Raw genomic sequence first — 15,000 nt, forward strand, 5'->3', positions numbered from 1 at the left:
TCTCTCTCTCTCTCTCTCTCTCTCTCTCTGTCTGTGTGTGTTTGTATTTCAACACAGAGAGAGAGAGAGAGAGAGAGAGAGAGAGTAGGTAAGCGGATCCTGTGGTGTAGCCACGATATCTGACCTGACCCGCACCTGGCCACATCTGACTCCTCCATCCACACCACACCCAACTTATACCACCTTATACCAATCTCTCTCTCTCTCTCTCTCTCTCTCTCTCTCTCTCTCTCTCTCTCTCTCTCTCTCTCTCTCTCTCTCTCTCTCTCTCTCTCCTCTCCTCTCCTCTCTCCTCTCCTCTCCTCTCCTCTCCTCTCCTCTCCTCTCCTCTCCTCTCTCTCTCTCTCTCTCTCTCTCTCATGTCATCCGTTTTTCGTTTCTTCCACAGTATATAGCACACAGAAAACGAACTCCTTGAAAGGCACACTTGCATAAACCTGAACAGAGAGGGATATTTCACCATACACTTGTCTTATCGTGATTTCCTCTGCCTTAACTCATCCTTTGGAGATTACTTAAAAACATCTTCGAGTGTTACTGATATCCACACCACATAAACTTAAAAGAATAGGAAGGAATAGTAAGGATACTGAAGCGCGGATGTGCACGACCCTAGAGTTATATAACAGCACACCAGGTGACGGGACAGGACGGGATGGGATGGGATGGGATGAGGCAGGAGCAGCAGGGCATTGACATGTGACTGAAGGAGGGTACGAGTTGAGGTGGGAAGGGACTAGTCTTGCTTTCCTCCCAGCGTTGAGTAATCGTTGCTGTGATAGGTACGTTCATATTTCCTTCTCGGTTGTCTCTATTGATGTCAGAAATAACATAGTGGTTTGGCTAAGGCGTTTGTTTCTCTGTCTTGAGGCTTGCACTGTGGGCGGGAAGAGGAGACTAATCGAGGCGTGAAGTGGTGTCAGTACTCGCTGCAGGTTGATGTTCTTGTGTATATCTAGTATCAGTATGCCTGTGTGTGTGTTCAGTGACTTGTATTGTGTTCACCTCCTTTAATGTTATGAGTCTTAAAGGAAAAGTGATATCGTTACGTAATAAGTTTAACTAAGCGTACCCAGTCTATCTTATCACAGCGCACGTGTTAGTTTCTCTCTCTCTCTCTCTCTCTCTCTCTCTCTCTCTCTCTCTCTCTCTCTCTCTCTCTCTCTCTCTCTCTCTCTCTCTCTCTCTCTCTCTCTCTCTCTCTCTCTCTCTCTCACACACACACACACACACACACACACACACACACACACACACACACACACACACACACACACACACACACACACATTCCGACTGGGACGCCGCCAAAACCAGAGTCAGGGAAGTGAAGAAGAGGAATCTTGGGTGGTCACTTTTCAGTATCAGTTCCACATTGTTTCGGGAGCCTTGAGGACACGAGCTCGAGCCAGCTTATGTAAGTCTCCCCTCCTTCCCTCCCTCTCTCTCTCTCCCTTGCCACTTCCCCATCTTCGTCTTCGCCTCCTCCACCTGCACCTTACTCACCGACCTTGGCGTTTCATGTACTGGGAGGGGAGTGTGTGGCAGAGCAGAACCTGACTTCGTGGTGTGCATGAGAGCGTAACAATGACCCAGGTTGTCGTGGTTGGTGGTTACAGTATTTCACAATTTCCTCCCCATTTATGGCCTCGCTTCCTTATTTACACGTTAACTCACCCAGCCTACACCTAAGCCACCTGACTCACTCCTTCATCGTCTTGACTCACCTTGTCCCCCATCCCCCTCTTTCCTTCTCCCTTCCCCCTGTCTTACTCCGCGTAGCCAATCAGGCGAGGTTGTGGAAGGTGCCAGGTAAACAGGATTGTCTCACACTCAGGTGTTTGGTATGAGGAGAGAGAGAGAGAGAGAGAGAGAGAGAGAGAGAGAGAGAGAGAGAGAGAGAGAGAGAGAGAGAGAGAGAGAGAGTTATAGACTGACAGATAAGCAGACTATTAGCAAATGAGGAACAGGCAGACAGACGACATGTTGACAGACAGACCATATAGGGAGGTGACAAGGCAGTCATTCACGCTGGCCACTGTATATTAATAGGTATCACAGACAAGGAGAGAAAGTTCTTTGAATGTATTACTTATTGTGCTTGGAGAAATAGAAGAAACTATCGTTGTAGGTTAGAGAAGGAAGAAGGAAAGAAAACAAACCGAAGGAATGTGTGGAGCATAAACAAACTCGATCCCTTTGCTACTTTGCTTGAGGTCTGCACGGGGGCGAGGAATGAGTCTCGCGCTTACTATTATACGAGTTGGACCAAGATGTGCTCGCAAGGTCGCGGTGGTGGTCTTGGCTCAAATACACCGGGCTATGCTGGGGATAACAAGGCCACTAGGGTAACGTCCAACTATGTGCAATGTGGTAATACGAAAGGACAGCCTAAGTTTAGCATTGCCGGTATTTGTGTTAGGTGCGCATGACGTAGCAACAGGTAAAGGTGATCGTGATAGTATAAAACAGCGTAAATAATACTCTAATGTAAAAGTGATCTTAGTTGCGCTACACTGTATATACTCAAGTTGCTGGTGTTATCACTCGATAGTCGTGTAATGTAGCGGAACAGTATCGTTTGAATTACACAGTCGGTCTTGACTACGTGTAAAGAATTTGTTCTGGTCTAATCGGTATATACGAGTGGCAGACATTTAGAAGCAAAGTATTTATGGTTGGTTTGTTGGATTCTCAAGTGTATAGAAAATAGGAACGAAATAATTAGATGTTTTCTATTTGTGTATATATATATATATATATATATATATATATATATATATATATATATATATATATATATATATATATATATATTCTTGCATATTCTTTTAAGGACAGAAAAATATATAATGTTTTATTTGCCTTTTTATCCTAGCAAACTCCTTATTCGACGCTTTGCCTCACATAAAGATAGACGATAAAAGTTCGAAATTCCTTGACGGCGGTATACTGCTCTGATAAGATGCTTAAGCAGCACCCAGTGTAAAGTCATACCGCATGGTAATTCCAGTCACCACTGTTGTCATCATCGTTTTCATCACCATTGTGCCAACCAAGCACAGAACTTCCTGATGATAGCATCGTCTAACGCCACCCGTCATCTTTATACACTCGAGACCCGACTTCATTAACACGGCGCCAAATAACAACAGCAATGATAACCGTATTTGCACTAGACGAGGAGAGGAGAGAGAGAGAGAGAGAGAGAGAGAGAGAGAGAGAGAGAGAGAGAGAGAGAGAGAGAGAGAGAGAGAGAGAGAGAGAGAGAGAGAGAGAGAGTGCATAGGAATAACATGTAAAAAAGTTGAATAAGTACATTACATGGGAATGAAATTTTTTTTCGCTTTGGTATCGTAAAGGCTGATGATGAAATGATAAAACAATGCTGAGAGGGCGAGTTAAGTGGTGACAAGGAAATAATTGTGCGTGTGCATGTATATGAATGGGTCGCAAACATAGTACAGTGCGTGGACAAGGGCGTGGGCGTGGCGTGGTGCGGGTGGTGGTCTCATCATGTGGGAAGGAGGGAGGATGAAGGAGGAAGGAGAGCTAGTTTCTTCGAATGAGACTCTCTCTCTCTCTCTCTCTCTCTCTCTCTCTCTCTCTCTCTCTCTCTCTCTCTCTCTCTCTCTCTCTCTCTCTCTCAGAATTATCATACATTCACCACATGCCCTCGTTAGTCATATTTCCCATGACTCAGAATGGTTGTGTGTGTGTGTGTGTGTGTGTGTGTGTGTGTGTGTGTGTGTGCGCGCTCTCTTGTGTATCTGCCTGCCTGCCTGCCTGCCTTCAAGCCATAGTGCCTCAAACTGACTGATAGACAGACTGAGGGAGGAGGGAGGGAGGGAGAGAGAGTGTCCGTACGGTTCTTTGGGGACAGTGAAAGGTCTGGCCCAAACACGATGGTGGAGGCGACGACGGAGGTGGAGGTGGTGGGTGCTGCGATGACGGGCCGCTGGGTAGGGGGGAAGGGAGAGGGATGGTTGGGGGATTGGGTCTGGAGAGGCGGGGGTGGAGTGAGGGAGAGAGGAAGGAGAGGGGAAGGGTGAGGGAGGGAGGGGAGGAGGGCCCCTGGTTGAGTGGTGGTCCCCTCAGTGTGCGCTGCCTCCTGGTGTCCTCCGCACAGGCTGTCTGCTCCTAACAACAACTTATATTGGCGTCGCGTGTGATTCTGCCGTCGCCTCTTCCTTCTTCCCTCGTGGTTCTTTTCCCTCGTCATGGAGTGTCTGCGGTGGCTGTTTCGTGTGCTGGGGAGAAAGCCGGCACAAGCAGCCCACACGGTAAGAAGGCGGCCTTGTCTGCTCACCACGCGTAGCTAAGCGGGTATAGAGTGACTCCTTGCCTTCTCACCCCTTCTCTTCACGCCCTTGCCACGTCGTCCTTCCTCTCCCTCCTATCTTGCCCGGAGGAGTGTCGCGGTACTCACTCAAAGGGAACGTACTGTATGACCTGCTCCCCCCATCCCTACCCAGACTCCCAGGAGCAGTCAAGTTTTCCCTTTGCCGCTGGTCAGTGTATCTGCACCCAGTCACGTGTGTGGGTAAAAGCAGCGCCCAATGTCTATGCCTTCATCAATACAAGTGCTTAAATTATTTAACGTGTGTGCACTGTTGTATGCATGTAGGTGTATCTTTCCCAGCAACACCGGTCGCCACGTGGATGTCTGGTTTGTAGCATATCTATTAGTCTAGTCTTCTCTTTTTTTCGGCTTCGGATAGTGCCAGAACGGTGTAGAAAGTGCCAGCGTATGGTAGACCGTGCCAGGTGGAGTTGAGGTATGCAGCAGTGAGGCGGAGACGTTTCATGGCGCGAGGAAGAGATGATGGGGGTGGTTGGGGTGAGAGGTGCTTGGGTGAGGCAGTGATGTTGAAGCAGGAGAGGCGGAGAAGGGGGGAGAAGAGAAGTAGGTGGGTAACAAGAGCCAGCCAGTGCCACGCCTCGCCTACCAAGCCGGAACGTCCGCCAGATCCGCATTACGTCATCACCTTCCGCCTCTGAAAAATTATCAACAACTATTTCCTCTTTCCTGTTTGTGCGTGTACGTATGTGTCTGTGCGTGCAAACTTTCCCATCATCTGTACCATCACTTTGCCGTTGTTGTGCGCCAGTCATGCCTGTTATTTACCCAGCAGGAGAAGGTAGAAAGGAATGGTTCTTTAGTATATGGATAAAATACCCAGTTAAACCTTAGTGATGTTGAAATAAATGGAATGACAGTGTTACAGGTGGAATGTACGTGTTAGTTGATGGATTTACTTTTGTAAGAGCTAGTTCGAGTATATAATGGTTAGTAGTGGTCAGGTGAAGGGGATTGAGATGAGGTAGGTAGGTAAGAGGATCAGTGTGGTGGGGAGTAGGCGATGGGGGGGAAGCGACGTGCCTTCCTCATGCTTTTAAGGATCTGTTTACGATGCTTATACTTGTGACTGCAGGAAGGGATAGGATGGGATTGTGGGGATGGTCAAGGTTAGGTCATAAGTGTTGTGATTTGTTACCCCCCCTCCTCTCTCTCTCTCTCTCTCTCTCTCTCTCTCTCTCTCTCTCTCTCTCTCTCTCTCTCTCTCTCTCTCTCTCTCTCTCTCTCTCTCTCTCTCTCTCTCTCTCTCTCTCTCTCTCTCTCTCTCTCTCTCTCTCTCGGTAGGGAGTATAGTAGCAGCAGTTGCGAGGAATGTTGACAGTATAAGATAATTGCTAATGTGGGAGAGGAGAGAGTGGGAGGATGACGTCATGCTTCGTGCTGTATAGGAGTCTGTGTGCGTGTGTGTATGTGTGTTTTTACATACCGCTCTTTATGGCACTCTTTCTCTCCTTGAAGGCTCCTCGGTAGTACACACACACACACACACACACACACACTCTCTCACACACACACACACACACACACACACACACACACACACACACACACACACACACACACACACACACACACACACACACACACACACACACACACACACACACACACACACACACACACACACACACACACACACACACACACACACACACACACACACACACACACACACACACACACACACACACACACACACACACACACACACACACACACACACACACACACACACACACACACACACACACACACACACACACACACACACACACACACACACACACACACACACACACACACACATAGCATTTAATCCTTGTAATCGTCTTCATGCGGCTCCCAGGACTCAAGGATTAAGTCAAGAGAAGAGAATATCCTGTGCTATTTAACAAGAATCCTGCTAATGCAGTTGCCAAACCAGTCATGATCATTGTCCTTGCCGCCATGCCCGGGGGCGTTACAGCACTGTGGCAAGGCACTAAAACGTTCAGCTAAGTAACCACACCTCCACACCACACCAGCGTGCCTCCCATGCCTCCACCTAGTATCAGGGTGCAATTTTTTTTTTTTTAGTGTTTAATGATACTTGACGCTCGTGTTTATCATTATTGCTTTTAACTGTAAATAATGTATAGAAGTGTCAACATTTTGTGCTACTTGCTTGTTTCTCTTTTTTGCTGCTGTTTACTTTTAGAAGTTACGAACAAAAAAAGGTAAGAGAAACTACAAGAAGCCATACATGAAACCTACCTACTTATTTTTGTTTGTCATCTTCATCCATTAATTTATGTAATCTTCTAAAACTCCATATGCCATTCATCATCAAGAACGTTCCCCCTCACCTCATTGCGTCGGAAGTTTCAAAGGTTTACATGCCGTTTATGATACTATGCTTAGTGTGTTCAATACATACAACTTGGTATGGAGGCGACTGTTCTGTACCGACACTGACGTCACCACCTGTCGCAATGTTGAAGTATTCACACCATTGATAGTAATAAGGATGTCACTTCCTATCCCCTCACGCCTGCTTTCCTTCAGCACAAGTTAAGTGATTTTTGTATTTTTAATTTTGCTCCAATTTTTTTTGTTTTTTGTTTTATTTATTTATTTTTTTAAGCCATCATAAGAAGTGTTGTGTTGCCTTATGACACATTGGTTTTGTGCATGGCGTCCAAGAGAAAAAAGAAATGGGTAAAGCGTTCAGTAGAATTCGATAAGAAAAACGAGAAATGTAAATTAGACGAGAACTGAGGAATCAAAATGAGTAGAGGAAGAAATCACTCGTTTGTTTTTCCATATTCATACTTGATAATGTGTGCGGTGGGGAGGATGGGGAGAGATGTTCGACGAGGTTTGGTATTCAATAAATTGGAATGAAAAGATTTGCCACACTGGGAATTGTTTGATTTTAACATTGGAAAAAAATTCGCCCTGCTGAAAAGGAATATGATCGTAAGTGTTATGATAAGTATGATGCAATAATTATTAAGCCTTTCAGTTTGCGATAACATTATAATGAGTGATAATAGTGGTGGTGGTGGTAGTAGCAGTTGTAGCAATAGCAATAATGATAATGATATTAATAATGATGATGATAATAATAATAATGATAATAGTAATAATAATAATAATAGTAATAATAATAATAATAATAATATCTACATGTTGAGTGACCTCGCTAAAGTAAAAAAAAAAAAAAAGTAAAATGCCAGTTCAGTGTCGCTCATAAATAAAATTATAGATTTCTAAAAGTTGTTTAATTTAGTTCTGAATAATGATGATGGTGATGATGATGATGATGATGATGATGATAATGATGATGATAATATAGAAATTATCAGATCGACGCGACATAACCAGAAAAATCGTTTCCCAAGAAATGTCACTCCAAAGAGTTGGATGATAGATAAAAAAAAAATCGATTTATTTCTTAACAGTAGTAATAATAATAATAATGATAATAATAATAATAATAATGATAATAATAGCTCTTTGTAATGGGATCAGACAGGTTATATTAACATGGCGACGCCCATGTAGACGCCCCCATCTCCCCTTCGTGCTGAATAATAAGGCCTGCTTTATTCTTTTCCATCCCTTTGTCTTCCACAAACATGTGCACGTTGGAATCAGTGTGAAGGAATATATCAACTTTCCTGCGCATGAGAGGAAGTGATGTATGGCTTGTATCAAGATGAAGGATGACCAGACGCATTTGGGAAGTGGTAAAGAAAATAAGTAAGAAAAATAAGTAATTATCGAAATCTTGCATAACTTAAAATTGAAGTATAAGAAGAGCTCTTCGCAGATTGACAAGGTGGCAGTTATTATTGTGCTCTCTAATGTAACTGTTATGAAGGTAAACAAGTAAGAAATGCATTTGTAAAGTAATGAGTAAATAAATATATTAAGTGAAAGGAAATTCATTCTATTACTGATAGCATGAAGAGAAAAGCCACATGGTCGTTAGACTAATTATAGAATTCTCGTGACTGTGGTTATGAAAGTAAATAATTCAATATTCGTAAAATAACCTAAAAATAAGAATCGACCAGACACCAAAACGAGACGCCACTAAATGTCGCCGGATTGGCTGACGGCGCAGGTGAGGCTTAATGGCAAAGTTAATTTGATGAAATCTTACCTGTAAACTCCATCCCCCTTGCCCCCCCTCTCCCTCTCCCTTTCCCCATGGCCCGGCTCTCCTTCCTCTTCGACCCTTTTTGCTCGTCGTTCTTCTCCTCTTCCTCGTTTCCCTCCCTTGCTTTATCGGTTTCGTTTTCTTTCTTCCTTATTTTCTTCCTCCCATCTTTTATCATCCCTCGATCTTCTCTTCCTCATTTTCTTTGTTGTTTTGCAGTCCCCCTTTCTCCTTTTTTTTCTTTTCCTTCCTTATTATTTTCTTAACCTCTTTATCGTCCCTTTGTTATCCTTTACTTAATTTATCCCTTCTTTCCTCCTATCTTTATCGTCTCTCCCGTTCTTCTCCATATTATTTCATCCATCTTTGTCATTGCCTCGTTCTCCTTGCTTCCTCATATCCTCCTCATATCCTCCGTTCTGTCGTCCCGTCCTTGTCGTTGTCTTCCATTCCTCAATTCATGTATGCCTAGTACAGGTATACCCGTAGATAAAGGCTAGAGTTTTGCGCCTCCTCTCACCCCACACTTTTCATTCACAGGCCATCTAAAAGTATTGAATATTATGGAAGGGCAGGAAGGAAAGAGTGAGGGAGGAAATGAAGGAATGAAAGATGGGAGATGAGGGAAAAATATAGAGGAGAGGAAGGGAGGGGAAAAGGAGTAATGAGACCAGGAGGAATGAAGGAAGGAAAGGATACAGAGAAGGAAGGACAAAAATAGAGTTGAAGGAATGGAGGGGGGACGAAGAGAGATGTGATACAGGAAAGGAAGGAATGTGGGATAGAAGGAAGATAATGATGCCAGAGAGAGAGAGAGAGAGAGAGAGAATCTAATGAGCTGTGAGATCATTGGACGAGTCTGGCGGGTAGTGAAGGTTTGTCTGATTGGCTCTCTCTCTCTCTCTCTCTCTCTCTCTCTCTCTCTGGTGAAGTCTCTAGAAACCTTCTCTGGCGTCCCTACTGACCAGCGTGTGGGGGAAGAGAGGGGAGGGAAGAGGAGGGGCAGTGACCGGGAGGCAGGGAGGGAGGGAGGGAGGGTGAGTGGGGTAGCCTGGGGAGGGGTAGTGGGTGCCAGACTAAGGAAAACAGTGCCAACCCATCATCCTCTCTCTCTCTCTCTCTCTCTCTCTCTCTCTCTCTCTCTCTCTCTCTCTCTCTCTCTCTCTCCCCAAGGTCATGGTCGTGTGTGTTTCCATTGCATCATCTCCCTCTCCATATTTCTTCCCCTAACTCGGGCTGTACCTGATGCCAGCTTCCCTCGCTCCCCCTCTCCCGAGCTCCTTCCATCTTCTCTATCTTTTCCTTCTCTCCCTTTTTCACGTCTGAGAAACGAGGACGAGTCAGAGCATGACATCCAGAGATCATGGCATCATTTAAGCGGAGGCGGAGCGAGGCTGGTGGGGGGAGGGCGGACAGTCTGCATGATGGCAAGGCAGCATAGTGAGCTTTTTTCGGGGCGAAATTAACGGACCATGAGAGTGATTTAGGATCCTTGACTTGTAGCATTTTCTTTGTTCCATTTTGTATTGCGGGTGATGGAGGTGCTCATTGTTAACGTCGTGGTGAATCTGTTAGAGGAAGGTGAGGGAGGGTAAGGGGCTGGGGGGTTGAGTCAGAGGGTGCGGGCTGTAATGGGGAGAGAGGGGTGGTGGGGAGAAGAGAGGAGGGGGGCTGGTGTCGGGTCTTGGCTGCCCCCGCTCAAAATAACTCCCAGGCGGGTCATTACAACGGCCTCGTCGTACACCGAGTGGCTAGAGGCACCATGGCAGGGGCAGGGTGTGGGCAGCAGCTTCAGAGCTCGCAAAAGACTACCCTTGCTTTGGTGAAGGGCTCGTTTCGTGGAGGAAATCAATTTATTTAAAGCATTACGATTTTGGACTTTTTTTTTATCATGTTTAGCGTTAAAAAAACAACTTTGTTTAGTAGATCAGAATTAGTCACTTGTATATTTTCGTTAGCAGTCCAAGTCATGGCTATATCTTGTTTGTGGGACTGCTTCACCGGCAGCCTCTGTGAAAATGTGTTAACGAGGATCCGTCCAATAAGTATTCTTGCTTTGATCAGCGAAACATTACGTAACCTTGTTTGAAAAGCACAGGGGATTAGTTACCATTGGTTTTTATTACTCCCAGTGCAACTTAGCTTCATTGTCTTGTTTCAGTCTTGTTATTTAGACACATTTTGGCGGTTTACCTCATTCAGATTTTGTCGCAATTTGATCTTTTCATGGCCACTGCTACATCATTTTAGCTCCAGGATGCTGTAGCCTCGTGTTCGTGCGTCCAAATAGGTCCCGAGTGCAGCTGCCACATGGGCAGGCACTGTTTGTCTTAGGGAGGCGCTTTGTTAGTGTAGGCCTATAGTAAGGGAGGGGAGCTGGCGGCTGCGGTTTCAACGCCGTCTTTCACCAGGCATGAACGGAGCGGCGGCCATCGTGGGCTGCTGAGGTGACTTAAATTAATGACTTTTTGTGATCTCTAGTGATGAAGTGCTACCGTCAGCCGCCAAAATGACGCTGAGACGCAACACAGTCGACACGGAAGTACCCGGGGAGGCAGCAGCTGTGTGGGCCATGCTGACCGAGATATTAATAGCTCGGTGGTGCCTGCGTGCTCATCTCACAGCTCATCTGTTTCTCCTCTCTGCCTTCTATCCCCTACCAATTCTCCCTTCCCTGTATTTCCCCCTCATCTAACACAGACATCTCGTATAGTCCCCTCGGTGTTTACTCCGACCGTCCTTCTTCTGTCAGTGTCTCGCATTCCTCAGAGCCACGCTGTGTCAGCTCTGGCGACTATTTGGCCTTGTGTGAGGAAGCAAAGATATCTAAGGTATAAGAAATAAAAGAATAAAAGATTCGGTTCCCTGAACTAATTTTACGAAGGAGTTGTCTGCATGGGCATCGTCTCGAAACTTAGAGCCTCGTCGTGCAGGCAGTGAGACGGGACGAGGCCGCCGCTGCCAGAACTACTATGTGACGTGATGAGTGGTCGTCACGAGGCCCAGGCGACCACATCCAAGCTGCCTCACATGCTGCTTGTAGCAAAACAACAGTTAACCGTTTTTCCTCTTGTTTTCACTTTAGAAAGTTGAAAAACTCATGCAGAGACGTCTTTGTTATGCATCGTGCATGGTTTTGTCTCTGTACTAAATAAAGCAAGACGCTGCTGCTGTCCATCACGCCGCTTTTGTCAGGTCCTCGAGAAGGTGCTGAGACAGTATTTATGGCGCTGGTTGCTGACTGGCACTCCCCCAGCGAGTCTTGTAAGGTTGTCAGGACAACATGAGGAAGATTCTGAATGTAGTGAAAGTGTGAATGGGATTAACACACATTGTAAATATTCATTTTCAAGCAGAATCTCGGCCGTGTAACACGAGAGGCCTCAACTGTCACTGCAGGTATCGGGTGAACATCATCCACACCACCACCTCCGCCCTGCCAAACAGCCTTTTCCACGTCAGCCATGTTGCTCCTTCCCAAGCAGCCTTCCTTCCTCCCTCTCTCGCCCCACTGGCAGCCTGGCCGTTCAAGTCTTGTATGACCCGCGAGTGTGGCGCCGCCGTGGCGATGGATGGGAGAGGGGGGAGATAGAGGTGGTGACGTGAACTCCCCGTCACCCTCTCTGCCTTTCCCTTCCTTCTCTAGCTCCTCCCTTCCTTTCCTCCCCCGTCCTCCTCCCCAGACCCGTGACCCTTCCCAGTGTATAATCATGTGAGTCAGGAGCCGCGCGTCGCCTTTGGTCAGTCACCGCCTGCTGTCTGTGGGCGGTTCGACAATCTCTATCTTCCCTCCTTGAATCGCCATGTTTTCCCTCACAGCCGGGACGTCCCCTCCCACTCCCATGCTTCCACACCCAAGCACTCAGCCACGTTTCCTTTCCGCACCCACGTCTCCCCGATGCCGACGAAGATTAACATCTCTCTGTACTCAGGAAATGGTGAAGTTTTGCTCCTTGATTTAGGAATCATTGGTGATGGTGCCGAAATATGACGGAATATCCGCGCGTGGGGGGCGCTGGTCTGGTTTTCCCGCCCCAGTGACGCGCGAGACGAGTAATTAGTATTATTAGCGTAAAACGTGCGCCGCGGCCATCATGGTGCCCCTGGCTTGGCACTTGCCGCCGTTGAACTGCCAACTGGGTCGACGGTGCCGCTTCCTGGCACTGGCCAGAGAGAGAGAGAGAGAGAGAGAGAGAGAGAGAGAGAGAGAGAGAGAGAGAGAGAGAGAGAGAGAGAGAGAGAGAGAGAGAGAGAGAGAGAAACAGAGAGAGAGAGTGAGTGTGAGAGTGAGTGAGAGCTTTAATGTTGGTTTTGGAAAAAAAATATATTAACCTTAAGTAATTTGTCCATATCCCATTTCGAAATGCGAGTAGAAAAATCCAATCCAATTATCAGCCAGTTCTATTTTGTATATTTAAAAAGGTGCACGTAGTCTTGACCAGGAGTGGAGAAAAAAAAAAAAGACGAGTTATCGGGCGCGCACGCACGCACGCACGCACGCACGCACATCTGTCCATTCTTGCTTCCGTCACTAAGTCTGCGTCTGTATTTTATTATTTTTGTTATTTCCCTTCTCTTTCTGCTTGTGCACTTAGCTTCCTCACCTCTAACTTTCTCTGTCTCTCCCTTCTCGTTCTTCCCTTATAATTGCCCAGTCCTTCTACTCGTTTAATAGTTCACAAACTCACTCGGCTGTGTATATATCAAGATGTCATAAACAAAGAAGGAAGGAACCGCTTGTGTAAGTGAGATGTGAAACGTCGAGTCGCGAAGCGTCTTGTTTTGCCAGCCGAGAGGAAATTGTTTATTATTATTATTTTCCTCGTAACTGTCACCCGATATGTTCATGGAGAGAGAGAGAGAGAGAGAGAGAGAGAGAGAGAGAGATTCCAGTTTGTATACTGTTCTTTGTTGGCGTCCCCATTCCACTGTACGTCCCAGTAATTTGCTTGGCGCCACCCCATAATGGCGGCAGCTTCCCCCTCCTTCCCCACACGCTCTCCTCTCCCGTCGCCTCCTTATTTACCTGCCTTCCTCCTCCCTTGCCCCGCCGCGTGTCTGGTGCTATTGAGAATGGTGAAGTGCATCTGTCGCTTCCTCGATGCTCTAATGCTCTCCAATAATAAAATGCTTCCATTTGTTTCTTTTTTCTTTTATTTTTTCTCTTTTCCCTTCCTTTCCCTCGTTGTTCTCCATTTTCTGCATGTCTCATTTTCCTGTCTTGGTCCAATTCCTTTTCTTTTTGTAGCTATTTCCTCGTTTTTCTATGCTTGTTCCTCCTCCTCCTCCTCCTCCTCCTCCTCCTCCTCCTCCTCCTCCTCTATTTAGCTAATGTTGGCTTTTGCTTCCTCCTTTGGTCTTTCCTTCTCATTGTCTTCATTTTTTTTTTTATCATTTTCTTTTTTCATCCTCAGGTTTCCCCGGTTTTTCGTTGTCCTCGTTTTCTTTATTTAGGTAAAAATATCATTCAGGTTTTTTCAAACTATTATCTTTGTTGTTCGTCCTCCCATCTTTTATCCCTTGTTTGAATTCTTTGTTGTCCTCATTTTTGTTGACTTTTTTTTGTGGTTTAATCTTCCGTGTCTCCTTTCTTCTTTACTGCCTTGCTTCCTTTGCTTCTCTTCTTTGTCTTGTTCTTTTGATTTCTTTCTCAGCTCTCTCTCTCTCTCTCTCTCTCTCTCTCTCTCTCTCTCTCTCTCTCTCTCTCTCTCTCTCTCTCTCTCTCTCTCTCTCTCTCTCTCTCTCTCTCTCTCTCCTGCCCCCACTTGTTGCTTTCCTTATTTGTTATTTATTTATCCTTTTTTTTTTTTCAAATTCACTAGTCATGAAATTAAATTTATTCATTCATTCATTTATTGATTAAAAAATTTTTCCTGGTTATCAAATGTTTTCCTTCCACTACCCCTATTCGCTATTCACTGGGATACAATAATTGTGTATCTTTGTTATACGATTATTACCTATATTTTCTAGTTTTTTTTTTTCGATCTAAACGCATCCCACCACTCAGTAATATTTTCTTGCATCATTTCCTCTCAGTCTTCTACATGCGTATATCGTTATCCCCCCCAACTCCCTTTTCATTGTATATTTGTTCTTTTTCTCCAGTCGTCTCTTTGTCTTTCTTCTTAACCATCATATTTATAGCCGTGCTGACGTTCTAGTTGACGCCACTTTGCTCTCTGCCCCAAGCTTTCCTGAAGATCTGAAACGCACTTCGCCAATTATAGGTTCCTCGGGCAAGGTTCCCAGCCTACGTATATAGATGGTCTTGTGTGTGTGTGTGTGTGTGTGTCTGTAACTGCGGAAGTGTGGGAGGTTTTCCATGGTCAAGTGTGTGCGCCTCTCTCTCTCTCTCTCTCTCTCTCTCTCTCTCTCTCTCTCTCTCTCTCTCTCTCTCTCTCTCTCTCTCTCTCTCTCTCTCTCTCTCTCTCTCTCTCTCTCTCTCTCTCTCTCTCTCTCTCTCTCTCTCGAGACATGACTCCCCCTGCTA

At 45.7% G+C, this 15,000-nt stretch overlaps 1 protein-coding gene across 1 annotated transcript in view; it reads right to left on the reverse strand.

Moving 5' to 3' along the window:
- LOC123514872 (extensin-like) overlaps positions 1–6,396 on the reverse strand; it is a 12,050-nt gene extending 5,654 nt beyond the window's left edge. Inside the window, exons 1-3 of the mRNA XM_045273132.1 lie at positions 6,369–6,396; positions 4,725–4,945; positions 3,868–4,000 (exon numbers count right to left, since the gene is read on the reverse strand). Of these exons, the coding sequence (XP_045129067.1) occupies positions 3,868–4,000; positions 4,725–4,945; positions 6,369–6,396 (382 nt within the window). The remainder of the gene's footprint in view (positions 1–3,867; positions 4,001–4,724; positions 4,946–6,368) is intronic.
- Positions 6,397–15,000: the final 8,604 nt, after the last annotated feature.

This window comes from Portunus trituberculatus, chromosome 38, assembly GCF_017591435.1.
Source record: "Portunus trituberculatus isolate SZX2019 chromosome 38, ASM1759143v1, whole genome shotgun sequence".
In the NCBI taxonomy this organism is placed as follows: domain Eukaryota; kingdom Metazoa; phylum Arthropoda; class Malacostraca; order Decapoda; family Portunidae; genus Portunus; species Portunus trituberculatus.